Source organism: Rattus rattus, chromosome 4, assembly GCF_011064425.1.
Source record: "Rattus rattus isolate New Zealand chromosome 4, Rrattus_CSIRO_v1, whole genome shotgun sequence".
NCBI classification, from domain to species: domain Eukaryota; kingdom Metazoa; phylum Chordata; class Mammalia; order Rodentia; family Muridae; genus Rattus; species Rattus rattus.
The window spans coordinates 156,179,243-156,207,118 of record NC_046157.1 but is presented as its reverse complement, the minus strand read 5'-3'; the positions used below and the strand labels follow the sequence as shown (position 1 = coordinate 156,207,118).

The following is a 27,876-nucleotide window of genomic DNA, read 5'->3' as shown; positions in this document are numbered from 1 at the left end:
CCTCTTCCACAAAGCCACCATTGTTGTTCATAAGCTATATTCCTGAAGGAACATGTGCTAAAACCCTAACATTTCTATATTTAGCACCATACCTGTAACCCAGTGAATGAGGCATTTTAACTAATTATAAAATCCTTAACACAAAAGCATGGAGCCCACTTGCTATGACCACACAATTAAACATCATAATCGAGAGCACTTTGTGAGCATGCTTTAATGTCTTATGCATCTGTCCTCTAGGAAAAAATCTCTCATGAAGTTTTCCTAGTTCTCTGATGATGAAATGCAAGTCCTGGGTGAAAATTCTTGTTCTGAGATTAAGCCAACTTAGTGTCCTCCCATGCTGGTCATTGATGTAGTTCATAAGCATCATACCGAGATAGGAATGCCTTTTCTCCTTTGAAAGCTTACACGACGCTTTCTGGTACCATGAAGGCTAGTCCTCAGGGAGGAGTCATTCAGCCTATTTCCTGCTCACGTGTCTCTGGGTCCTGTTTGTGAAGTGCTTGCTGTCTTTAGCAATTGCAACTCACCTACCATCTATGGGAGGCAACAAGAGGTGATAGGTAGTCTGTCATGTTTTGGAAGTCTCTTGAGCAAGGCTAGCCAAAAACTCAAAAGAGAAATCTCATGCCTGGTGGTAGGGTTTTGGTTAGATGCTCTTTAGCTCTGGGAGGTTGTATTGTCACACTAGATGAGAAAATGTCATGGAAATTATATGTGTATATTTATACACAGACTATTTAAAGCAGTGGTTCTCAATATCCCTAATGCTGCGACTCTTTAATACAGTTCTTCATGCTCTGCTGACCTCCCAACCATAAAATTATTTTCATTGCTGCTTCATAACTGTAATTTTGCTACTGTTATTAATTGTAAGATAAATATCTGTGTTTGCTAATGGTCTCAGGCAACTCCTGCGAAAGGGTCATTCCATGCTCAAAAGGGTCATGGCACACAGGTTGAGAACTGCTGATTTAAAGGCTATCATATAAGGAAATAGTGGTACCAATGTAGCAAAAATAGCACAAGAGTGTAGTCTTTAGTCCTTGTAATATGAAATAAGAATGGAGAAGAAGGGAGGAAGGCCCTGTGAGCTACTGGCTAAGAAAAAAGTCTTAGTTTGACTCTCAAAGCAACTATAACATGGGTTTTTTTAGTTGATGTTATATAGTCCAAGAACTCTAAATTTCCTAGAGTAATGTCTTTAGAATTTGTTTTTGTAATTTGTGATTCAGTCTCTGATCTTTTGAGCAAAGTCTCTTGGCAGTTTACAAAACAGAACTGTCTTCCTGAAGGACCAAGAAGCCATCTCTTTGAAATGTGAATGGAGGGGGGAGGTGAGGGAGGGAAGGAGCAGGGAGGGAGGGGAGAGAGAGAGAGAGATGCTAGCTTGCATCTCTGAGTATCTGTGGGAAAGCAGGAAGCTGATATATGTGGGTACCTCATACCAAACTGTAAAACTAGGTCAGCTTATGGAAGTGTAGGGAAATGTGTTTTCTCTTTCTATATGACTCCTGAGCAAGCCCTCTACTCAGTACTGCTATTAAGAAACTCTCCTGATCTGGCAAAGTTGAATTTAGACTTCATTCTGGTCTCCCTCCCCATTTTGATGACCTTAAATAATGTGTGCTTTCTGTTTCATCCCTCCCTTCCAACATTATTTCATGCTTCAGTCTTGATTTAGTCATCTAGAGTAGAGGAGGAGGAGGAGTTGAATGTTCACAGGAATAATGAGAATGCAAAGAAGGGGATGGGAAGCTAATCATACTCTACAATACTGAAAGATTTTCATAACGAAGTAAATATTCAAGATAAAAGGGTTGGAAAATAAATCCAACTGTCTTTGGTTTGGAACATCTGGGCTTGCTTTTAACAACAAACAAAATTAAACTAAATTCCTCCATGGGGGAAGGGGAGAAAGCAGATCAGATGAAGATAAGTTGAATTTCAATAGATAACAAAAAAAGTGCCTATGTATGACTAGCAGCTGTAGATCAATTCTAAAGCTCATGGAGAAGTAGGGTGATGAGAGTGGAAATATCATTCTAAATTGAAAGTATCAGAGAGATCAGATCCTTAGGATAAATTGATGACACTAGAATACTGCCAACTCTTGGCCACTTTAACTGCTTCTACAATATCTAGTTGTAATTGGTCTCTTGGCCTTCTTATATAGAATAAAATCACAGAGAGTACTGAAAGAGGTAAATCTCAATTGCAATTGTGTGTTTCTTTATGTGTGTATGTATGTGTCTCTGTGTGTGCATGGTGTGTGTGTGTGTGTGTGTGTGTGTGTGTGTGTGTGTGTGTTTGTATGGTGTGTCTGTGTTTGGTGTATGTACTGTTTTATGTGTGTTCTGTATGTGGGTACGTGTGTTTATGTGTGTGGTGGTGGTGATGGTGCATGTTTGTGTGTTACATGTCTTTGTGTGTCTGTGTGTGTGTTATATCTGTGTGTGTGGTGTGGCATGTGTGTGTTATGTGTCTTTGTGTGTGTCTGTGTATTGTGTCTGCCTGTTTGGTGTATATGGTGTGGTGTGTGTGTGTGTGTGTGTGTGTGTCTGTGTCTGTGTGTTATATGTATGTGATGTGTATGGTATGTGTTTGATATATATGGTATAGTGTGATATGTGTGTGTGTGTCTGTGTGTATCTGTGTATGCTTTCACATTTTGCCCTCAAGTGTGAGAAAGAGAAAAGCAGATGAAAACTATTAGTAGACAGTTTGAACAGTGGGCAGAAATTGTTTAGATTTACGGTCAACACTGCTCAGCACTGCTGATTAAATTCTCTAGATAATTGTCCCATAATAAACAAGTCTGTGTGTGTTGATCACCCTGCTGCAGACTTCCTGGCCTTTTGCAAGCTTATCCATCATAATTAGCTACACCGTGTCCGACATGCTGCTGTCCCCCTGGCATTTCCACATTGGTCTTAAGCCCAGTGCAGCAGGCTACACAACTATGCTTAATGCAAAACCCAACTCTAATTAAAATTTGATGCCTAGTTTCATTGCTGCTGTTCTTTTCCCTTTAAATATCACAATTATTCAACTTAGACAAGATATCCACTGCCCTTCTGTGGTCATCTAAATTATCTGTGAAAATATACAGTGTCGCTTTTGTTGATTTTTTCCCCCAATGCTCTGCAGAAATAGTTTTCACAGCATCTGTTAAACAATCAGACTACAGTAGTGCCCTCCAGGCTTCAGTGCTTACAGTCTAAAATATTATCACCCCTCATCCCACAGCAACAAAAACACCTGCATTGGACCAAATGGACACATAATTCCTCTCAAAGCAATTTCTGTTTAAAAAACAAAAATAGCGTAGGTGAGTAGCAGCTGTTCCATTGCTAATTATCCAGCTGCTTCAGTCTGCTCTCACTATCTAGACCCTGCCTTGTTTGTGTCCGGGTTACTAGTTCTGTCTTGTATTGTTTGAAGCTGTGGGTGAATAACTTACATATTCAGGTATACATGATTTGTGTCTCCACGATATTCAATACACACCAGTTTGTGACCATAGATCTGGGTAGTGCTGTATAATGGGCCAGGGCCAGGGTGGGGGTGTGGGGGAGGGGGTGGAGGGAGGAAGATACAGGATTGGGTTCCCGAGTCTAAGATGGCGTTCTATGGGCTCCAGTGAAATGGTTCAGTGGTTAAGAGCACTGGTTGCTTTTCCATAAGTCCTAGGTTCAATTCCCAGCAACCAGATTGTGGCTCATAAACATCTATAAAGAAATCTAATGCCCTCTTCTGGCAGGCAGGTGTACATGCAGACAGAGCACTCAGGAAGGAAGGAAGGAAGGAAGGAAGGAAGGAAGGAAGGAAGGAAGGAAGGAAGGAAAGAAGGAAGAAAGGAAGGAAGGAAGGAATTCTATGATCGGTCAAGTGAATTTAATACCCTCCGTATGTCCTGACCTGAGTCTCACTATGTGTGTGCCAAAGAAATCAATACTCTTTTATAATGGCATAGAACTCCACATTCCTTATATTTCACCTATTTCACTCTGGTGTGTAGCTTCTAGGCCTTTTTTATTCAATATTATATCAATTCATGAGGCCAGAATTGGCTTCTCTTGGTTTGCTGGACTATCACGAGCATCCTGCACAATACTTGGCTGTTAGTAGCCGTTAGATGAAGGACGAAGAAGGACTAAGAAGATCTGCACGTGGTTTTCTAATTGCTCAGAAGGATTGTGGTTTTTGTGCTTATTGTGCTGGGAAATTGACCAATGGACTTATTAACAAATTGTTAGAGAGAAGTTTCACTTGGACTGTTGATTCACAAAAAAAGAAAGAAAGAAAGAAAGAAAGAAAGAAAGAAAGAAAGAAAGAAAGACTGAAATTCCTAAAAAATACTACCAAAGAAAATGAGCAACTCTGAACCACTCACATGACAGTCTTAAATAGGAAGCCATAGCAGATTATTAACTTAATGTCTGTCTCATTCCCATTTGGGCTTGTAGCAATAACATGTACAGTAACAAGGACACATGTTCTACTATGTTCATAGCAGGCTTATTCATAATAGCCAGAAGCTGGAAAGAACCCAGATGCCCTTCAACAGAGGAATGGATACTGAAAATGTGGTACATTTACACAATGGGTTACTACTCAGCTATTAAAAACAATGACTTCATGAAATTTTTAGGCAAATGGATGGAACTAGAAAATATCATCCTGAGTGAGGTAGCTCAATCACAAAAGAACATACATGGTATGCACTCACTGATAAGCGGATATTAGCCCAAAAGCTAATACCACAGAATACCCGAGATACAGTTCACAGAGCACATGAAGCTCAAGAAGAAGGAAGACCAAAGTGTGGATGTTTCAGTCTTTCTTAGAAAGGGGAACAAAATACCCACAGAAGGAAATATAGAGAGAAAGTGTGGGGAACTAAACAACCAACCAAAGAGTACACATGGAGTGACCCATGGCTCCAGCTACATATGTAGCAGAGCATCCCTGTAAGACCTTAATGGGAGGAGAGGCCCTTGGTCCTGCAAAAGCTTAATGATGCCCCAGTGTAGGGGAATGCCAGGGCAAGGAGGCGGGAGTAAGTGAGAGAAGCAAAGGGAGGGGAGATAGGAGATAACATTTGAAATGTAAATAAATAAAATATCCTTTAAAAAAAAAAAGAAGCCATTCAACCAAACACATAGGAGGCACCAGAAAAATCTAATACCAATAAAGCACCCTCCCAGTTGCTGTTTCAGTCAGCTTTCTGCTGCTATCACAAAAGCCTGAGGTAAACGAGTTTTGAGAGAAAGAAAGAAAGAAAGAAAGAAAGAAAGAAAGAAAGAAAGAAAGCAAGCAAGCAAAGAAGAAAGAAAGAAAGCAAAGAAGAAAGAAAGAGAGAGAGAGAGAGAGAGAGAGAGAGAGAGAGAGAGAGAGAGAGAGAGAGAGACACGGAGGGAGGAGAAGGAAGGAAGGAAGAAGGAAGGAAGGAAGGAAGGAAGGAAGGAAGGAAATGGTCACTCATGACCAGACTTTTAAATTATCTTTTCATGATTGGTTGAACCACCCACCGTTGGAAACTTTCCCTATATCACAGCAGAAAAATCACATGTTCCCCACAGTCGCCAGGAAACGAAAGAGGAAAGGTGAAAAAGACACTACAAGAAAACTCCTTCATGATTTAAAGATTCCCACTATGCCAACTAAATGTCACAAGGCCTCTTCCAGAGTACCATTCAAGGGACCCTGCCTTTAAACGCTAATGATCCAGATAATGGCAGCATCTTTGTCTACGTCCTGTAATTGGATCATAGCTACAGTTGAGGTACACGCATCAGGCTTCGGGGAAACCAGTGCAGGCCGATTACAAGCTAACCTGTCAAGTACTACTCTCATCTCAAAGTAGGTGAAAAAGAAAACATCCTGTTCCCCTGGGTGGAACATCTTAGCTTAAATAATCCGTCCCAAGGGAAAACCTTTCTCACCATCACACTCTTCTATATAGGACACAGTCCATTCCACACCGCCTAGAACCAGCTAATAAACCCACAACCTGCTGTTTCCTCCCTGAGCCACAGTGAAGGAGGACTTCTACACTCTGAGACTTCACTCCTCCTACGTAATCCCCGTGAAAGCTCCATTTGTTTACAAATATAATTTGCAAGAAATATTAGCTTCGCCGGATTTCTCTTGGAAATCCGTCATGGCTCTCTGACCATATTTTATGCATGGAGACAAGTGTGTCTGAAGCTCCTTAGGAGCAAGACAGTCTTTATGTAACCGCCGTGGCTGGGTTTGCTCCCTCTCTGCTCTCAGCTCACTCTTCCCAGCAGCATTTAATGAGGCAGCAACACAGCCCTGCTGCGCCAATGGCCCTATTGTCCTAATAATTAGGAAACATGCTCTCTCTCAGCCTCGGTAAAATTCCGTGCTCTGCTTTCTCTAGAGAGGATGAAATGCAGTCTCCAAGAAAAGCTTAAGGTTTCCCAAACCTTAGTTATTTGGGAGTGTATAAAGTTATAAAAATGTAACATGGACATTTATATCCTGCACATTTTGAGGTCTCTTTAGAGAGCACTTTTTTTCTGTTGCTATGATTCATACAGGCCATAATAGCAGTCTTCTATGAATAGGACGTGTATGAAGCCATAGATGTATAAGAACCTGTATGTCAGTTACGTTTTTCTCATTATTTATATTTAGGAAGCAAGAGAAGACTAACTCAGTTCATTCTTACCTTAGAAACAAGACAGCCGAGTGAATGGCAAAGATATTCAGTTAACCTCTGATGGAGGTGCAAGGCCTGTCTCCTGGCTTCGTCTCATCCTCTGTAAGAGAGCATGGTGCTGTTAGACACAATTAGAAAGCCATGCCAGGGAGCCCACAATCATTGACAGTAAGTGGGATAGAAAACTGTAATTGAATACCAGGATAATGACTGGTGGTACACAGGGAATGGCGTTGTTATTAGGAATAAATGCGCTCAGAAAGAAGTAATGTCATCAGATTTTTTTTTCAGATATTGTTTTAAAGGTCTTCACAGTTAGGCTAAGTAGTAAAACTTGTAAGATAGCTTTAAAGTGACTTATTCACATGGGTCAAAATATAATTTAGTCAGTAGTAACCCAACAAAAAGTTTTATTATTTTATTTAAGATTTTTTTCCTTCAGATACACAGTTAGAAGACTAATTAGATACTAAAATATAAAATATAAATTCTTTACAATTTGAGAATGGGAGTAATTTTGCTCCACACTTTTTATGAGGTGAAAATGTAGATATATTTTTCTCTGTGTCAGCTTCATGCACCTAAACATTAGACTTTAGGACTCAAAGGAGGATTTTTTAATTATAATTTTATTTTTCTTGAATATTTTATGTATTTACACTTCAAATCTCATCCCCTTCCCCCTTCCCATGCCCACTCACACCTTCCCCTACTTCTATGAGGATGCTTCCATTCCCACCCACCCACTTCAACCTCAATGCCCTGGCATTCCCCTACACTGGGGAAACGCCTTCACAGGACCAAGGGCTTTTCCTCCTATTGATGCTGGACAATGCAATCCTAGGCCACATATGTGGCTGGAGTCATGGGTCCCTCCATGTGTACTCATTGTTTAAGTCCCTGGGAGCTCAGGTGGGGTTTGGTTGGTTGATACTGTTGTTCTTTCTATGGGGTTGCAAACCCTTTTAGCTCCTTCAGTCTTTTCTCTAATTCCTCCATTGGGGACCCTCTTGTTCAGTCCAATGGTTAGCTGCAACCATCCTCATCTGTATCAGTAGCATTCTGGCAGAGCCTCTCAGGAGACACCCGTATCAGTCTCCTGTCAGCCCTTCTTGGCATTGGCAATAGTGACTGGGTTTGGTGGCTGCACATGGGATGGATTCCCAGGTGGGAAAGTCTCCGGATGGCCTTTCCTTCAGTCCCTGCTCCAATCTTTGTCCCTGTATTTCCTTCTGTGAGTATTTTTCTCCATTATAAGAAGAAATGAAGCATCTACACTTTGATCTTCCTTCTTCTTGGGCTTCATAAGATCTGTGAATTTTTTCTTAGGTATTCCAAGCTTTTGAGCTAATATCCACTTATCAGTGAGTGTATACCATGTGGGTTCTTTTGTGATTGAGTTACCTCACTCAGGATGATATTTTCTAGTTCCAGCCATTTACCTAAGAATTTTATGAAGTCATTGTTTTTAATAGCTGACTAGGTCTCTAGTGTGTAAATGTACCACAATTTTCAGTATCCATTCCTCTGTTGAAGGACATCTGGGTTCTTTCCAGCTTCTGGCTATTATAAATAAGGCTGCTATGAACATAGTGGAGCATGTGTCCTTGTTATATGTTGGAGCATCATTTGGGTGTATGCCCAGTAGTGGTACAGCTTGGTCCTCAGGTAGTGCAATGTCCAATTTTCTGAGGAACCACAAGACTAATTTCCATGTTCATGGATTGGCAGGATTAATATAGAAAAAGTGGCCATTTTGCCAAAAGCAATCTACAGAATCAATGCAATCCCCATCAAAATTCCAACTCAATTCTTCATAGAATTAGAAAGAGCAATTTGCAGATTCATTTAGAAAAACAAAAAACTCAAGATAGCAAAAACTATTCTCAACAATAAAAGAACTTCTAGGGGAATCACCATCCCTGACCTCAAGTAGTATTACAAAGCAATAGTGATAAAAAATTGTATGGTATTGGTAAAGAGACAGGCAGGTAGATCAATGGAATAGAATTGAAGATCCAGACATGAACCCACACACCTATGGTCACTTGATCATTGACAAAAGAGCTAAAACTATCCAATGGCAAAAGATAGCATTTTCAACAAATGGTCCTGGTTCAGCTGGAGGTTAACACATAGAAGAATGCAAATTAACCCATTCTTATCTCCTTGTACAAAACTCAAGTTCAATTGGATCAAAGACTTCCACATAAAACCAGATAGAAGAGAAAGTGAGGAAGGGACTTGAACACATAGGCACAGGGGAAATTTTCCTAAACAGAACACCAATGGCTTATGGTCTAAGATCAAGAATACACAAATGGGACCTCATAAAACTGCAAAGCTTCTGTAAGGCAAAGGACACGGTCAATAGGACAAAATGGCAGCCAACAGATTGGGAAAAGATCTTTACTAATCAAATGAGGATTTGTACCTCGTCCATTTATCAACAAATGAGTTTGTGTTGAGGTAATTGAAACTCATGGGAGAATGAAGAAATGAAAGATTTTATTCTTTCCCACATTTTTGTACTTAATGGTCAACTCTGATGGTTTGAAGTTGCTTTGTAAACCAAGTGTGAGAGTAGGATTGCAGTGAGAGCTACCTCTTGGTTTCCTCCTCCAGCACAGGCGTGTGCTATTCAATCTCTATTAGTGTAAAATTCCTTTGTGCTGAAAGCTATTTAGATCCTGCATAAAGTTCCATCCACCCCATTCCATGTCTGTGACATATAGCAACACCCCAGTAAAATCAAACCTATGTAGTGTCATATTAAATTTTTAACAAGCAAATTAAGATTTAATAACATTTCCAATAAATTCACATCCTGTATTTCTTTACCTGATGTTTTAAGGGCCTACTTTATTTGATTTTATTTTTTATTTTCTTTCACATATTATATCCAGATTACAGTATCTCCCCCATCACCTCTCCTCGGTCTCTCTTCCCACCTCCCCTCTCCATTCTATGCATCTCCCTTTGCCTCTCCTCAGAACAAAGCAGGCCTCCCAGGGATGTCAACCCAACAAAGCATAACAAACTACAAGAAGACCAGGCACATACCATCACCTCAAGGCTGGACAAGGCAAACCAGTAGTAGGAGGAGAGTCCAACAAACAGGCAAAAAGTCAGAGAGAGCCCCTACTTCCTCTGTAAGAAATCCAACAAGAACACCTAGTTACTCAGCCATGGCATATGCAGAAGACCTAGATCAGACCCGTACATGAGCCCCCATGAGTCCCATTCGATTGGAATTGCCTGCTTTATTTTAGAAGAAATATGCTATGTGCTACGTATATATGCAAGGTATACTTTTCAAACTAAAACTATGGTGCATACTCTGACAATTATTTGATTTTAAGGAACAATGCAGAATATTATTTGAAAAGGCTCACATTTAAAAATCTAAGGTAGGGTAGGGGGCAATGATCAGGATATAAAGTGAATGAATGAATGAATGAATGAATGAATACATAAATAAATGGAAAAATAATAAAAATATGAGCTGTGGGACTACCACTGCCAAAAATCTTCTTGTAAAATGGAAATGAACTGACTGACTTCTCAAATTTGGCGTGCAAGACGAGGTTGTCCAGATTATAAATGCAAATCCTAGACTTCAGTGCCCAAAACTTTCGAGTACTGACAAACTACCACAAGGGGATAGTTGATGTTTGACCACATGTGGCAGTTGCAGTTGAGATCAGGAACACTGAAAATATTGTATAATGCTGCCTTTAGGCTGTGTGTACTAGTTCTACACAAAGCAAACAAACCCTGGTTTAGGTTAGGGACCTATGTCTAAGATCAGACATTAGGTGTATGCAGATATTCTAATCCCCCCAAAAATGTCTAAATACCAAAACGTTTCTGATCCTAAGTAATCCTGATAGAGAATACTTAAGCTACATAAAACCACTACTTAATCTAGATAGCGACTAACCTTGCTGTTGACGTTATTGTTTTTGTTAGAGCTTAGTGCTATGGTATGACGCTGCTGTAACTTTAGGCTAGATTGTGTCTGTTGCCTTCCTTGTTGCACCACTATTATCTCTGAAAAACTTTTTAGTCAACAAGCTAAGTCTCTCTTTTTTGCTCTCTGGTCACAAATATTCCTCACTCTCCTTCATCTGACATTTTTTCCATCCTTACAGCCTACGCACTGTTGTTCTTTCTAGTTATGTCCTTTCTGACATGATCAGGTAACTGTTAAATGCCTGTGAATTATATAATTATATATATATATATATATATATATATAATTTATATAATTATATATATAATTTTATTTAATCTTTTTTCTTACACTGCAGATTTTATCCCCCTCCTGGTCCACCCTCTGACTGTTCCCCATCCCATACATCCTCCCAACACCTGCCTCCATGAGGATGTCCCTGCCCCCTTCCCCCAATTTTTCAAAGTCATTAATGAATCATTTTTTCCCAAACAACTAAAATTGCTAATACTTCTTTTCAGAATTATTCATTTTAGTTTACATGTATAAATGTTTTACCTGCCTGTGTGTGTATTGGTAACATATATCTTCTTGTTGCTTACGCAGTTCATTAGAGGGTGTTGATCATCTGGAAGTGGAGTTATAGATGGTTGTGAGGTACTATCTGGGTGCTAGGAAGCAAATGAAGGTCTTCTGTAAGAGAAACAAGTACTCTTTTACCTGATAATCCATAGCTTTAGCATGTTAATAAATACTTGAAACGTACCAATAAATATTTGAAACTTATCAAAAGAACAGAAGAATAGACAGTATAAAAAGGACTTATGAGCAAGTACCATCAGATTAAGCACATATTTAAAAGATCTTTTTAAGTCAGAGTCAGTAAAAAAGATCTGTGACCTTAAAACTTCAAAAGCAACAGTTAGATTGATGGCCAACTTCACCAAAGCAAACAGGTGATATTTTGAATGTGTCAAAAAGACTAATTGCTAGTTTAAAATTCTATGCTCCATTAAAATATCCTGCAAGAGTAAATGAAGGTATTTTCATCTCACCAAAGATGGTCACTCGTCCATACTTGTCTCTCTCTGTCCCACACCAGGGTTTCCTGCTGTGAGGTCTCTGGTATGGCTTTGCTAGCTTCACTCCCAAAATAAAATCGTTTTGTATTCTAATGAGTTACCAGTGGCTATGAGGCAATAAGATAAATATTATTTTACTGACAGTTTCTTTTCACCTCCAGCTAGGCTGGATAGATACTTACAGCCATATGTATTTTCCCTTCATAGTTACAGTAATGTCATGGTACTGAGATTTAAAGCCATATACTATTAATTTGCATTCCAAAAGTAACTTGAGCTTACATGCATTCATTACATGCAAACCTTAACTACATCTTTCAAAGAATAAACGTGTAAAATGATATATTGCCTTATTAGTCTCTTAAAATACAGTTGGGGCAGGGAGAGTGCATATAACAAGAGTTGGGAAGGCCTGAAGTTCTTACCTGCAAAATGAAAGTGATTTCTGATGAATGAAGGTGTGATGAACAAGGACAAATCCATTGTGACCCAAGCCAACCAACGTCAGATGGCATACAAGCAAATGTCTAGACTCCCTAGACCCTTTGCTGAATTGTAAAGTATTTGCTAGACCATGCCCATTTAGCCACTGATGTGCAAAAACTGGCATGCTGTGAATCTTTCTTTCCTCTTAAATGATACTAAAACTTCTCTCTTTTTTTCCCCCCTATCCTCTCTTCTCTGGCTTCCTCTCCAAATCTGCTGGTGTTTCTAACCCCTTTATGGTGGGTGTGGTCCTCTCCATCAGCCATGTGGGTAGTTGAACCAAACTCTGCTACCTGCCTTTCTGCTGCCCCGCCGGTCAAGAGACACTGCCAAGAATCCAGGTTGGTTGTGGGGCCTGGGATCAAGGGGATCAAAATGCCAAGTGATGATCAGGGTCTTCTTAATGCCAGTACCCATGAGGCCCCAGGGTACATAGCTGAATATTTTGACCCTAAAGTTCTAGACGTACTGGTTGATGGCACAGTTGTGGACACGTAAACCATGGCATGCACCTGGCCTCTTGTTTGCTGTCACATTTAACCCCTGTGTTCTATCCCTTCAGTGCCCTGCCCTTTTCCAGCTTAGAAGATTGTAAGGCATTAGGAAATACTTCAATACTGTGAACCCTTATGTTCCATCACTCAGTGTCTTCCTGCCTTCTTCCAGTTTAAAGGGCTCAAAGGTATTAGGAGACATTTCAATATCGTGAATAGACAGGCGGTCAGAACGTTACTTAGGCAGAACTTAAAGTAGGGTTGCTTTCTGCTGCATCTTCACGCAAGGCCACACCCGTTGCTGTTTTTAGTGGTGACCTACCTCCCATCCCGATTGGAACCCTGAAGGTAGCTTTCCGTTCCAATCCTTAATCCCCCTCTGCATTGCTTTTCTCTAAACCCAAAAGTTTAATAAAATCAGAAAATCCTATCAGAAACAGCTCTGTATGGCAGGATACCATGTGAGGACATCTGGGAGTCTAGGGAAGACTATGAGGCAGGTTCCTGTAGACTCAGCTTTATGAGTAACGACATGAGCAAACACAAATTGTGACTCAGTGTCCTTACGAATATAACAGGCTAACAGCACCTACTCTGCCATGACACCAGGATGACAAATTGACAACCGTAAAAGTCTTGTCCCAATGAGTTGAACAGGTTCTCGATGAAGTGTGCTTATTTTTCAGTGAGGTTGCCTTTTTGCACTAACAATGGATATTATAAAGTAATTAACATCAGTCTCATTTAGCAAAGATCAAATATCTCAACAAGAATAAATGTTATTCCCAAGGTCAATGCAATGAAAGCCAACTGGGAGCCCAATTCAAGTTTTTAAGCACACACTATACCATAATGCTCTACACCCTCCACAGAGAAGAAATGACGAAATCTGACTTATTAAAGTGGACTGTGACTCTTCTCCTTCAGAAGGCTTTTAGTTCGTGGCTATTTTTACACATTTTTCCTGTTACTCCTCAAGGTATCAATACTGCAATTAGGATATGCAGATATTTTGTGTGCTCTAAAATAAATAAATAAAAATGTACAATGTAAATGTTTGCTTGGAGTCCATATAGATTATCCCTGTATATCTGATACTGCCACCGGCACTCGTATTTTAGGAGTATTGGTTTTCAAATACCCCTCACCCAAAGAAATGAAACTGAAATTAAGACTTTGTTTTTAATATTCAACTTACTTGAACACTAAAAGAAAAATCGCTAATGTGATGTCATGATTGAACCTATCACATTTATGGAAGGATGACGACGAGTTAGAGGCACTGTTGTCTTTCATGGGATCTCATGGCGAGTCAAGTACTCTTTCCATATTCAGAACTATCATACATTTAAAGATAAAATTTGGCAATTCTAACTCACTCCCATTTAAATTGTAAACCTCTCTTAAGCACAAATGGAACTGCCTTATGGCAATTGACAGGCGTTGATGTTGATAGGCAAAGATGTATTTACTGAATCATGATTACTGTACAGATAGTTTTGCCATAGAGAAGGAAAAAATGATCAATGATCGATTCTTTTCTAACTATATAAGTAGCTATCCAGATAAGTTACAAAGCCCTCTGTTATAACAAAACAAAGCAACAAAAGAAAAACAAAGAAAACAAAAAAAATCATCTAATTTAAACGTGTTTCAAAATTCTTGATTCCAAAATGTAGTTCAAATTAAGAAGCAATTTGAGAACACAGATTTATAAACTTAAAATCCGTGGGTAGGTAGTATAGAGTTGAATAGAAATAACACAGCAGAATTTCAAGGCTTTGAAAGTGCCCCCATACAACACCATAATAGTGTATGTAAGTCCTGCCTCCAAATCCATAGAATTTACATATGTGCACTCTACTTATACTCTTCTTGCTGCTTTTGATATATCCCTCTTCTATTTTAAGTTTATTTTCCTATTTGTACTCCTTTTTGACATTTAACAAACGGTGCCTTTTTAAAATATTAAACTAAAGTGCATTTTTAAGGAGGAAGCTGAGTTTCTTGAACCTTGAGAAAGCAACCCATAACTGTAAAAGAGGCATATTTTATAAAGAAAATCATGGAACGCTAATATGTATCCCAAAGTCTGAGTGCAGAACCACTAGCCCAAGGTTATTCCCCAGTCTTTCCTTAAAATCTGTTCTAAATCATTCCAAAGTGCAATTGTAATGCTTTCTGATAACCTTCCTACCAGCTTTGGCCATTTTTATAAAACATTCTCATGTGCCCAACAAAGAATTCAGGTAAAGTCCTGAGCTCATTATGATAATGAAGAAAAAATGAAGCCATTAGGGCTGGTAATCTTACACATTAGGATTCAATCTTTTAAAAAACTCTATTTGTGACACAGTGTTATTTTACACAGTACTGCCACCAAGCAGTCTCTGAGAGCTGCAGTTCCTCTGGTCTCATTGTTCACAGTCAATCCGTCCAGGTCACTCTCTGAGTTTAACTTCATTCCATTACTCATGGACATAGACAACTGTGATATAATCCAGAAATCTCGGGAGGGAGACGCAAACGAGGCAAGATGCAGATTCAAAGGTCCTTACCTGGGGTAATGGGTTTCTCCCCAGCAACACTGATGCTTTTGCTGTGGGAAGCAGCTTCTGGTCTCAGGCAGGAAAGTTTCCTGGTTTTGTTTGCTTTCCTGTTTCTTCCAGTCACAATGCTCAGGCCCGTTTTCACTGTGGTAAACATATTGAATGTGGTAGGACCTATGAGACCTGATCATGAAAATAATAATGTGTATTTATATGTCAGAAATATCATTACATTTGAAAGGCAAAGTTATTTACTAATCAGATAATTCATGAGAATTGTGAACACCAATTGTTCCTTTCTCATTCTTTTGACTCCTAAGTTTTTAAATATCTTCTTATTCCCCAGTTCAAACCGAGAGCCCTTCTCTGACCATAAAACAATAGATTGCAAACGTGGAGGGAATATAGCCAGGAACAAGAAAGAAAGCACCAGAGCCATTTCCATATGCAACTACTATTAACTTTTTCATCCTTCTGTACAAAACTGTACATGTATTTATTCTTCAACTCACTGTTTGATTTGATGCATAATTACTGAGTCCTGCTAATCCTCAAGTATTGGTCTTTACCTGAGACTCACACATGACAAGAACCCAACAAAGATAACCATGTTTATATAGTTTATAATCTGCAATGCAAGAGGTGAACATAATGAATAATGACATGGGAAATAAATACATTATAAAAGAGTTTGTTACACCTAGGATAGAGTAGGATAAAGTTGAGCCAGAGATGGGGACACTAGGAGAAAGTACAGTAGCCACAGTGGTGGGAGAAGCCTCCATGAGAATGTGGAAAGGGCCTGAAGCAGGCAGTAACCTGAGATATGCCAACTCTCTATGCAGAGCACATCCCCAGTGGAAAAACCTAGAGAAGGCTCTGCACAGCAGGGGTATCTAGACTCTTCCAGGAAGAGTAAGAACCTTAGTGTGGACAGAGTGTCAGAGGGGGAGACTCTGAAGGAGGCAAAGTCACAGAAATGGCATGCAGTCCAAATGGATAGGACTTTGTAGTCTATGACAAGAACCTACAATTCTTTGAGAAGTAAAATGTAGCACTATGATGAGTTTCTAGGCACAGAAACGTCTTGTGTTTAAAAAATAACATTCTTGTGTTAATAGTTAGAGTTGTACTTTCCCTTCAACCCTGCTTTTTTTCCCCCATCTTTATTAACTTGGGTATTTCTTATTTACATTTCGATGGTTATTCCCTTTCGTGGTTTCCAGGCCAACATCCCCCTAACTCATCCCCCTTCCCTTCTATATGTCAACCCTGCTTTTTTAACGTGGAGCACTTCCCCGTGGCATTCTAGAAGGAAAAGAGAATTATCTTGATAGGTGCACACAAACATCGTCAATGTATCTATTTATGATCATAATGCTATATTTCAAGTTTTTCAATTAAAAATAATCAGTTAAATGTCTCCTGGCATAAAATTTTGTCACTCTTCTAAGATATATAGTTTTTATAAGGTTTTTGGTTTTTTGTTTGTTTGTTTTTGAGTCAGGATCAAACTACATAGCCTTGGATGGCCTGAAATTCATCTTTGTGAAGTAGGCTGGTCTTGAATTCAGAGAGATCTACTTGTCTCTGCCTCCAGAGTGTTGGTATTAAAGGCATGTGTCATCAGACATGGCTTAAAATATATTTCTAAAACTGGCGTGCATAGCTCATTCATTATCTTTCTATGGCTGTGATTTAAAACTATGACCAGGACAGCTTATAGAGGAAATTTTCCGTGGAGCTTACGGTTCTAAATGGTTAGAGACCTTGACTATCACATTAGGGAGTGTGGTATCAGACAGACCTGCTCCTGAAGCAAACAGCTCGCATCTCAATCCAAAAACAGGAAACAGAGAAAGAGCGCTCATTACAAATGTCCTTAAAACTATAAAGGCCAACCCCACTGTCATACCCCTTCCAGCAAGGCTAAGTCTCCAACATATCAAACAATCACTAACTGGCGGTCAAGTATGCAAATGTCCAAAAACTATGGGGGTCATCTTAAAACCACCACACATAGGTAAGAGGCAAGAATATGGTAAATTGGGGGGAGGGATAGCTTATACAGATGGTTTTCCAGAAAAGCCATGAATGGAAACAATACAAATGCATACCGTTTTCACCAATGGCATAATTCCTATTTTGAATTATAAAAAGTGCATTTTTTCTTAGTTATTAACAATTATTTCTTAAAATCTAAATGCCAGATTTAAAATCACTGGACATATCGGAATGGTCCACATCTGTCTTCTCCCCCAACACATTTGTCACTCCTCCTCCACTCCCTGCAAGGCTCAGCCCTCCTGTGTCTTCTCTCCAGCCAGAATGCTCCCTCTCAGTTGCGAGACATGGTGCTTATGCTAAATGAGGCAGAAATTCAGACACCTTTCTTCCAGGATCTCTGGGAGAAAGATTCTGCCAAAAAATAGATAAATATACAGGGAAAACAGGAACACAAAATGAAAAGGCACAAGCTACCTTAGAAAAATAATTGTGACATATTCATTGAAGTAATCTTATTGATTTGTTTTGCCAGTTGAAGTAGCATTGTTTTTTGTAAAACAACATCTGTTCTCCAGAAGCATCTGTTTTTTAAAAAATTCAGGTTTTCACCTTCTAATGAATTTTCTTGAAATCCATGATTTGGTTTATTATAATTATTCTTCCATATTGATAGACAAAATGCTCTGTGCCTAACACAGGCCACATTTTTATAGTCTTAGACTAATTGAAATCTCTTGTGTTTTTTGGTCTTTCGAAGACCTTTGGGAGTCTTCATTTATGGCATCATGATAATGCCCATCAATCTCCCTACATACAGAAATGCCTATCTGAATATTTTGAATACTCGGACCTAAAGACAAAATTAATTATGTGTGAGCTGTGAAAGTCTGCAGATGTTGTATTTTCCAACTGAATGAAAGCCTAAAAGGAGGCCTCTGGGCTGAACAAATCTTCAGGGATTAGAGCAGCAGAATTTCTCAGCTTCAGTCTGAGTGTTCTCCTGTGCCCAGCAGGTATGGTATTGTAGCTTTACAGTAAACGATCTTATCAAGCTACCAGAGCAGTCCATGGCATCTGCATTCTACAGGTGAGATGAAAAAAATCTAAATATTAGAAAGGTTTGAGCATCCTCACTTGGACCTTCCTTCTTATTTAACTTCTTCGGGTCTCTGGGTGTCTCATGGGTATTCTGTACTTTATGGCTAATATCCGCTTATCAGTGAGTACATACCATGCGTGTCTTTTGGGTCTGGGTTGCCTCACACAGGATGAGATTTTCTAGTTCCATCTACTTGCCTGCAAAACTCATGACGTTCTTGGTTTAATACCTGAATCGTGGGAGGGGGTACAGGATCAGGTACAGAGAAAGACAGGAGAGAAGCCTAGAGAGTCAAGGGAATGAATGGAGATATTCATCTGCTGGAAGTGGGGAGCAGGGGGAATCTCTAGGAAGTCCCAGAGACCTGGGATGGGAGAGTCTCCTAGGACTCAATGGGGTGACCTTAGCCAAAATGCCCAACAATGGACATATAGAGCCTGAAGAGACCCCCTCCAGTAGCCAGACAGTGGAGGGATGGAAACAATAACCTTCCTACAAATATTTTTACCCAAATTTTTTCCTGTCTAAAAGGAATGCAGCGACTGAAAGAAAGGCTACCCAGGGACTGGCCCAACTTGGGATCATCCCACAAATGGTCACTAATCTCTGACACTATCACTGATGCTATGTTGTGCTTACAGACAGGAACCTAGCATGGCTGTCTGCTGAGAGGCTCTGCCCAGAAGCTGACTGAAAGAAATGGAGATACCCACAGCCAAGTCTGAGATAGAGGTCAGGGACCCCTATGGAAGAGTTAGGGCAAGGATTGAAAGAACTGAAGGGGATAACAACCCCACAGGAAGACCAACTATGTCAACTCATCTGGACCCCTGAAAGCTTCCAGAGACTAAGCCACCAACCAAAGAGCATACATGGGCTGGTGCGAGGCCCCAGGCACATATATAGCAGAGGACTGCCTTGTCTGGCCTCAGTGGGAAAGGATGCTCCTAATCCTGTAGAAACTTGATGTGGCAGTGTGGGAGCACACCCAGGGGGGCCACCCTCTCAGAGGTGAAGGGAAGGAAGGATGGGGGAAGAACTGAGAGGTGGGGATGGGGGAGCAGTATTTGAGATGTAAATAAAGAAAATAAAAGTAAAACAAAAAAATTAGCAAGGTTTGAGTAACAGTTATGGGTAGATTTCTTGAACACTGGGGCTCTGAGAACTGGCCATATTTGAACTCACTTAGCTTTGTCATAGCAGCAAAGACTGAGAAGGATTGATAACAAGAACAGAAAAGATGGGTACTACACAATGTTGGGAGCAGCAGAATAAATCTAAGACCATCATTTGACAGCACCATAACATTCGCTTATACATTAATACTCAACTTCCTATCTATCGAGTAGGCATAACCAAGTATCTAAGTAAACTATCCCATGGGGTACAAACACTGAGAAAGTGGAAACTTTGGAGGAAGAGGGTGGTATGATGGAGAGTTACATAACCCAAAGAGGCTCTTGCCTGGGTAGTTTAATAGAAGTACTGAGCAGGAGGGAACTAAGTTGGTGTTCATGAAGAGCTTTCTAAGTTCATCCGGACTAAGGTCTGATGCAGGTGAATGAAGTCTTATATCCAATATACTTAATCTTTGGAGCTGGAACACTACTTTTAAAGGTGAACATTTGGTAGTTTTATAGCTCCTATTGTATTCATACAGTAAGCATCCAGTGCCATCCCTGTATACATAACCCGTTCATGAAAAATTAACTTAGCAACGGTAATGTCAACTTGCTGTCTTAATGTCACTAGTTCATGTTTCTGAACATGTCATTGGTAGCACATGTTTTGAAAGTGTTGGGAACAAACAAAAGACTGATGCTGTGCTACTATTTCAATTTTAGACTCCATTTAATCATAGGGAGAAACTAAATTTAAGGTCCCGGGCCCTAGGACTTACCAATAGCTGAACAGTCTCTATTTTCAAGAAGCAGTTGTCTGAGTCCAGACATCTCAAGGACAACTTCTCCATCTTGCTGTCAGGGTCAAACTAAGTTCATGTTTCCCTGTCCAGGAAGCTACTCCTATGCTGATTGATGGAAACTCCTTACTTGCTCTATTCCTTATGAGAAAATATGATTAGACAATGCTACAGTTCCCCCATGTCCCTTATACTTTATGACCTTAACCTTTAAATATGCTGTGCAGCACCCCTTTAGGGTCACAGTTCAGCTCCCCAAGTCTGTTCTGTAGCCCTGATTGATCAGTCGTGACTTGATTACAGTATATTTTTGTCATCTGCAGTGACCTGGTGTTTGAGTTATATAAGATTAAAGCAAACCCTAGAAGAGAAGAATTTCCCCCATAACTCTAGTTAATAGGAAAAGAGCCAAGTCTTTAGGTGCTCTGACTGGACCCCTTCTCTGAGCAAGGTGGTACTGTTTCCAAATTCCATTTTATGATCTTGGTGAAGCCAGAGATTTTGAAGCAATGTTAAAACGCTAAAATCTAAAAATCTGCACAGTAGTGATTGCAGCTGTGTGTATGTTGTCTGTCATCTCCGGGTTGGCAGACATAGCGTGAGTCTGCAAAGCCCTGGATCTGTCACACAGAACCTGCTCTGTGAAGCTCTCTATCACCGTGCACTACCCACAGCAGCATGAGAAAGCACAACCGTTTTCATACCTGAACAGTCATGGTTGGTTGTATGTCCTACTGTAATGCAGTCATTTTGCCTAGCATCTAATTAAGATCTATTTTCAGATTACGGACAGACAGAGCTGAGAGATTTTGAGATCTCCAAATACAAAGCTTTAATTATACAATATTCAACACAGTTCTCAGTATGAAAGACTTAAGTACAAGTAGTACTGAAAACGGAGAAATTACTAGCTGTTGGCTTTACAAATTATATTTCAAAGGAAGTAACAAGACTATAATCAAGCCTTTGTTCTTTATCTGCTACCTAGTGGCTGAGATTGAATTAGAGCATAGTTAATTTGTGGCCATTATCTCTCCCAAGAAGAGCCCACGTGTTTTATGATTAATAATAAGCCACCTGTTGTCATCTCCTATTGTCATCACCAAGCACTGCACAAAGTTGGTACCCAAGCTTGGTTCTGCAGCCACACTCTATGTGATCCAAGGACAAAAATGATAAGAAACATCATGGATATTTTTTTTGGACAAGGGAATGCCTTTTGTCCTTTAATAATGCATCACAAGGTTATAATATTGTTTATACTTCCTAGTGACAATGGATAGTAAGGTGTTGATTTACTTGCTTCTATTAGAATTTTTATTGTTATTATTATTCCATTGGTATATGATATCAAAGGAATGTCTATATGTCATTCTTCCGATATTTGAAAACCTTTCTGTTTTCTTTTTTTTTAATTGGATATTTTTATTTATATTTTAAATGTTATTCCTGGGTTCCTATTGATAAGCCTCCAATCCCCCTCCCCCTTCCTAACAACCCCCTCTCCCTGCCTCCCTGCCCTGACATTCCCCTACACTTGGAGGTGCAGCCTTGGCAGGACCAAGGGCTTTTCCTCCCGTTGGTGCACACCATCCTGTTACATATGCAGCTGGAGCCATGGGTCTGTCCATGTGTACACTTTGGGTAGTGGTTTTAGTCCCTAGGAACTATGGTTGGTTGGTATTGTTTTTCTTATGGGGTTGTAAGCCCCTTCAGCTCCTTCAATCCTTTCTCTAACTCCTCAAAGGGGGACCTCGTTCTCAATTCAATGGTTTGCTGCTAGCATTTGCCTCTGTATTTGTCATTCTCTGACTGAACTTCTCAAGAGATGGCCATATCAGGCTCCTGTCAGCATGCACTTCTTGGCATCAGCAATATTGTCTAGGTTTGGTGGCTGTATATATATATATATATATATATATATTTGACTGGATCCCCAGGTGGGACAGGCTCTGAATGTACATTCCTTCAGACTCTGCTCCAAACTTTGTCTCCATATCTCCTCCTATGAATATTTTTGTTCCCCCTTTTAAGAAGGACTGAAGCATCCACACTTTGGTCATCTTTCTTCCTGAGCTTCATGTGATCTGTGGATTGTTATCTTTGGTTATTTGAAATTTTGGGCTAATATCCACTTATCAGTGAGTACATACCATAGGTGTTTTTTTGTAATTGGGTTACCTCACTCAGGATGATATTTTCTAGATCCATTCATTTGCCTATGAATTTCATGAAGTCATTGTTTTTGATAGCTGAGTAGTACTCCATTGTGTAGATGTACCACATTTTCTGTATTCATTCCTCTGTTGAAGGACATCTGGGTTCTTTCCAGCTTCTGGCTATTATAAATAAGGCTGCTGTGAACATAGTGGAGCATGTGTCTTTATGGTATGTTAGAGCATCATTTGCATATAAGCCCAGGAGTGGTATAGTTGGATCTTCAGGTAGTACAATATCCGATTTTCTGATGAACCTTTAGACTAATTTCAGAGTGGTTGTACCAGCTTGCAATACCACCAACAATGGAGGAGTGTTCCTCTTTCTCCACATCTTTGCCAGCATCTGTTGTCATCTGAGTTTTTGATCTTAGCCATTCTGACTGGTGTGAGGTGGAATCTCAGGGTTGTTTTGATTTGCTTTTCCCTGATGACAAAGGATGTTGAACATTTCTTTAGGTACTTCTCAGCCATTCGATATTGCTCAGCTGAAAATTCTTTGTTTATCTCTGCAGCCCATTTTTAAATAGGGTTATTTGATTCTCTGGACTCTAACCTCTTGAGTTCTTTGTATATTTTGGATATTAGCCCTCTATAGGATGTAGGTTTGGTAAAGATCTTTTCCCAATCTGTTGGTTGCTATTTTGTCCTAATGATAATGTCCTTTGCCTTACAGAAGATTTGCAGTTTTATGAGGTCCCATTTGTCCATTCTTGATCTTAGAGTATAAGACATTGGTGTTCTGTTCAGGAAATTTTCCCCAGTGCCCACATGATCAAGACTCTTCCCCATTTTTTCTTCTATTAGTGTGAGTGTATCTGGTTTGATGTGGAGGTCTTTGATCCACTTGGACTTAAGCTTTGCACAGGGCAATAAGAATGGGTAGATCTGCATTCTTCTACATGCTGACCTCCAGTTGAACCAGCACCATTTGTTGAAAATGCTATCTTTTTTCCACTTGATGGTTTTAGCTCCTTTGTCAAAAATCAAGTGACCACAGGTGTGTGGGTTCATTTCTGGGTCTTCAATTCTATTCCACTGATCTACTTGCCTGTCTCTCTCCCAATACCATGCAGTTTTTGTCAGGATTGCTCTGTAATACAGCTTGAGGTCAGGGATGGTGATTCCCTCAGAAGTTCTTTTATTATTGAAGATACTTTTCGATATCCTGGGTTTTTTGTTATTCCAAATGAATTTGCAAATTTCTCTTTCTTTTTCTTTTTTTTCTTTTTTTTCTTAACGAGTATTTCTTATTTACATTATGTTATCCCCTTTCCCAGTTCAAATTTATCTTTCTAACTCCATGAAGAATTGAGTTGGAATTTTGATGGGGACTACTTTGAATCTGTAGATTGCTTTTGGCAAAATGGACATTTTTACTCTATTAATTCTGCCAATCTACGAGCATGGGAGATCTTTCCATCTTCTGAGATCTTCAATTTCTTTCTACAGAGACTTGAAGTTGTTGCCATACAGATCTTTCACTTGCTTGGTTAGAGTCACACTGAGTTATTTTATGTTACCTGTGACTATTGTGAATGATATCATTTCTCTAATTTCTTTCTCAGCCTGTTTATCCTTTCAGTAGAGGAAGACTACTGATTTGTTTGAGTTAATTTTATACCCAGCCACTTTGCTGAAGTTGTTTATCAGGTTTAGGAGTTCTCTGGTGGAACTTTTGGGGTCACTTAAGTATACTATCATATCATCTGCAAATAGTTATATTTTGATTCCTTGCCAACTTGTATCACTTTGACTTTCTTTTGTTGTCTGATTACTCTGACTAGGACTTTGAGTACTATATTGAATAAGTAGGGAGAGAGGGGAAGCCTAGTCCAGTCCCTGATTTTAGTGGGTTTGCTTCAAGTTTCTCTTCATTTAGTTTGATGTTGGCTACTGGTTTGCTGTATATTGCTTTTACTATGTTTAGGTATGGGCCTTAAATTTCTGATCTTTCTAAGACTTTTAACATGAAGATGTGTTGAATTTTGTCAAATGCTTTCTCAGCATCTAATGAGATGATTGTGTGTTCCCCCAACCTTGAGTTTGTTTACATAGTGGATTCCATTGATGGATTTCTATATATTAACCCGAAAACCTTTCAATATTGAAACAGGATACATAAGAGATGATCTCCAAATATGTTCAAGGTTGACTAATGGGTTCCTCTGATAAATTTATTAAACTCTTACATTTCATGTGTATTCAATAGGCTGTTCAACCACAGCTGGATTGATGAAGAACTCAATTTGCATGGATACCTCCAAACTGAAGTAGTGAAGGGACAGGGAATACACATGGGCACAAAATTAAATTAAAGAGTACACAAAGTCTTGCCTGGTTAATAAAACTAGAAACTATCATGAAAACAGATTTGTTTTTGCAACAGATAGCTGTAATTGGCAAGGCAGATTTTATGAAAGCCATTATAATATGTACAAGTGATATGAGTACAGATTTGGACTTAGCTCTAAATATACTAAGTGGAAATTTATAGACAGGAAGCCAGGTAAAAGAGCCACTGAAAGTGCAAGTATTAGGAAGGAATATCAAGGATGGGAGGAGTCTGCGAAACTGAATTGAGTGTACTTGCTAAAACAGGCCAAGGACAGCATCAAGGGTGAACGGATTTGAGAGCTGGTCAAGAACCCAATATAGGAAACTTCTTGCTAAACTGTGGCAGGGTTTATTATTAATATAAGACTTAGTAGACCAAGGTCCAGGCATAGCTGAAAAGAATGCTCACAGAAGTCAGACTAAAACTTAATTTAAACCAAAATCAAGTCCCAATTAAAGGATGGTTCAGGAAATAAAAACAAGAGATATTAGCACACCACGTGACTTGTAGTGCAGATTAGTTTTTGAAAGATTGACCTAAGTACCTGATCTCACATGTAAATCCTTTTGAATGAGGATAAAATAAGGGCATTCAGTAGAGTACCCTTTCATTTTGAGCTGTGCAAACACATATTTTAAATTCCTCTAAATAATTCTGGATCACAGTACTTTCTTAAATTGATAGTAACGAGAGTATCTCAATTGCTCACACAAGACCTCTTCAGATGGACTGGATTATTTCCTTCCAGCATTGAGATGAGAGGATTTAGTATAGAACTCAAGAGCGCATATCCTTGACAAGGCTGAGACAACCAAACAGCAAATGATAATCACCACATTTTACAAAAAGTGTCCTTTACGTGGTGAGAACTCCAGAGCGAATCTTATTTTTCACAATCTACCGAAAGCATTTGACTTTGCACTGTGTTTAACGATAATAACAGCAGGGTCTTTTTTTATTTTTCATTAGAACTATCCTGGGAAATACTTTAAATTATCTTCCCAGATATGGCTTATCCGACCATCTGTCACTGCTGCCGAAAATTAAACAGTGAATGCGAACACATGTTTGTGTCTAATCTTTTGAGGTTAACTGATTTCCCAGAAAGATGGAAGCAAACAAACTCCGCAATTGCTCGCTGCCTAGCATTGTCTTGGGGCTCCTACGGTAGCTGCACTTTTAAAGCACACATTGTAAAGGGAGAGACAGAGAAACACTATACATAAACTGGCCTTCTTGACAAGTGCTGGAGAAGATGTTTCTCAGGATGCTCCTGGGACGCAGAGGACAGTGAGTATCACACTTCATAGATAGAGGTGGGAATAGTAAGGAGTGGAAATGTGTCTGTGTGTTCCTGGGGGGTTGGAAGGGTATTCCTGAGGATTGTGGATGGTGGGGAGAAGGCAGGAACCTGAGTAACAAGTTGAGATGTGACTGATAGAGGAGGGATTGTTAAGAAAAGAGGAAGAGAATTAGAAAGAATGTTCCTGGGGGGGGAAACATCATGTATAAAAGAAGATCATGACAAATTAGGATGAACCTCACTTAACATGACAGACAGGTACTTTTCAGACTTAGTGGGCATGGAAGCCACTTGGCTTAATGTTATTTTATTTGTAGCCTAATTCCATAGTTATGAGGAAGAATGTGAATTTTCAGGTTTCTAAGGAGCCCAGGAGCCATATAGCTGGTTCTGTTTCCTGAACCAAGTTCTGAGCAGAATACATTGAAAAGTCTACATATGAAGTACTTGTCTCTGGGGAAATCGTGGGACCTTCGATGTTGACCTTCTCTTCCCCTGCATATGAGTCAGTAATGGATGCAATGCAGTGGCCCCTGAATACCTCTTTTCTACACAAATCACACTTTTGTGTAATGAAAACTTCTTGATAGAGGGCCAGCTTTAAATCACTGCTTTCCATCATGTTTTGCTTTTGCATCTCCTTTCCAAACTCATTTTGCAGCTTTCACACAGAGACCAGCCTGAAAGGCTGGCCTTCCTTAGTAAATATTGCCAACACTTGTCAAAAATCACAGGAAAACTTCCCAAGGAAGAGTTACAGGCTCGCCCACTAGCGGAACGTATAGAACTGTAACGGGTGCCTTGACAGAGACTCTTTCCACTTAACCTCATGGTAGTAAAGGCATGAGCTTCGTGTCACCCCCATCTTCCCTCATTCTGCAGCAGCCTAAGTTTTATCTCCATGGAGACTGAGGACCAAATCTTCATAAAAACGAAAATATCTCATCTCTAAGCCAAAGGCCATGGAAGGGGCGGAGCAACAGTAAAGTCACATATTGGAAGTCTACATCCATATGGCATGATTTTAAAAGGCAGACCTTCTTGTAGTTTGTTGTCGATGTTAGATGTCCTCGGAGCTCTGTATGTGGTGATTTGGGGGATGAGGAGTTATATCTGCTTCCAACGTTGTGGTGAGGTTGCCCAATGCTCACCGTGAAGTAATACACTCACCAAACTGAAGTAAAACCTGTGGTGTCACTTACTTCCTCATTCAGTTCTCATAGAAGTAATTAAACATGTTTGCAAGTACATAGTTATTTGCTTCTGTTGTCTTAACTGAGCAGATAGAGTGAGCCTTGTAAGCCAGTCACAAAACTTTTATTCGTGTATGCATCTTTACATACAGCAAGTGTGTCAAAAAGGAGAGAGATTGCCACTAAGAAATCGATGGACAGGGTTTCTCTTTCTTCCTTTTAATGGATGAGCAAACATTTCTAAAGCTTTTGAGCACTATATCAGGTTTTCTAATGGCTAGCAGTATGTGCCTGGTGGGCAGTTACATAAATTTTGAAATTTACATAAATTTTACTCCCTGTTTTCATATTACCTGCTTGCTGACTTGAGGTCTAATTGGCTCATTCTACCAGATGAATTTCCTTCCAGAGCTGTCACGGCTTGCTGATTCGCTGTCTCTACTCTTTCTTATCAGCAATACGGAGCCAGGGACGTTTCTCAATTTTACTTCTCAGCCCTTCTAAGATTTTTAACCCTATTAAAAACAGATGTGGGATAT

The 27,876-nt window shown here is 39.6% G+C and overlaps 1 protein-coding gene across 3 annotated transcripts in view; it reads left to right on the top strand.

Annotated features, from left to right (window-relative positions):
* The window catches only part of Sphkap (SPHK1 interactor, AKAP domain containing), a 140,504-nt gene that overhangs the window by 12,204 nt on the left and 100,424 nt on the right, over window positions 1–27,876 (top strand). For 2 of the 3 annotated variants that reach the window (XM_032901485.1, XM_032901483.1), the window contains exon 2: window positions 12,480–12,558. The exons of the other annotated variant lie outside the window; for it this stretch is intronic. In XM_032901485.1, the coding sequence (XP_032757376.1) occupies window positions 12,480–12,558 (79 nt within the window). The remainder of the gene's footprint in view (window positions 1–12,479; window positions 12,559–27,876) is intronic. 3 annotated transcript variants of the gene reach the window in all.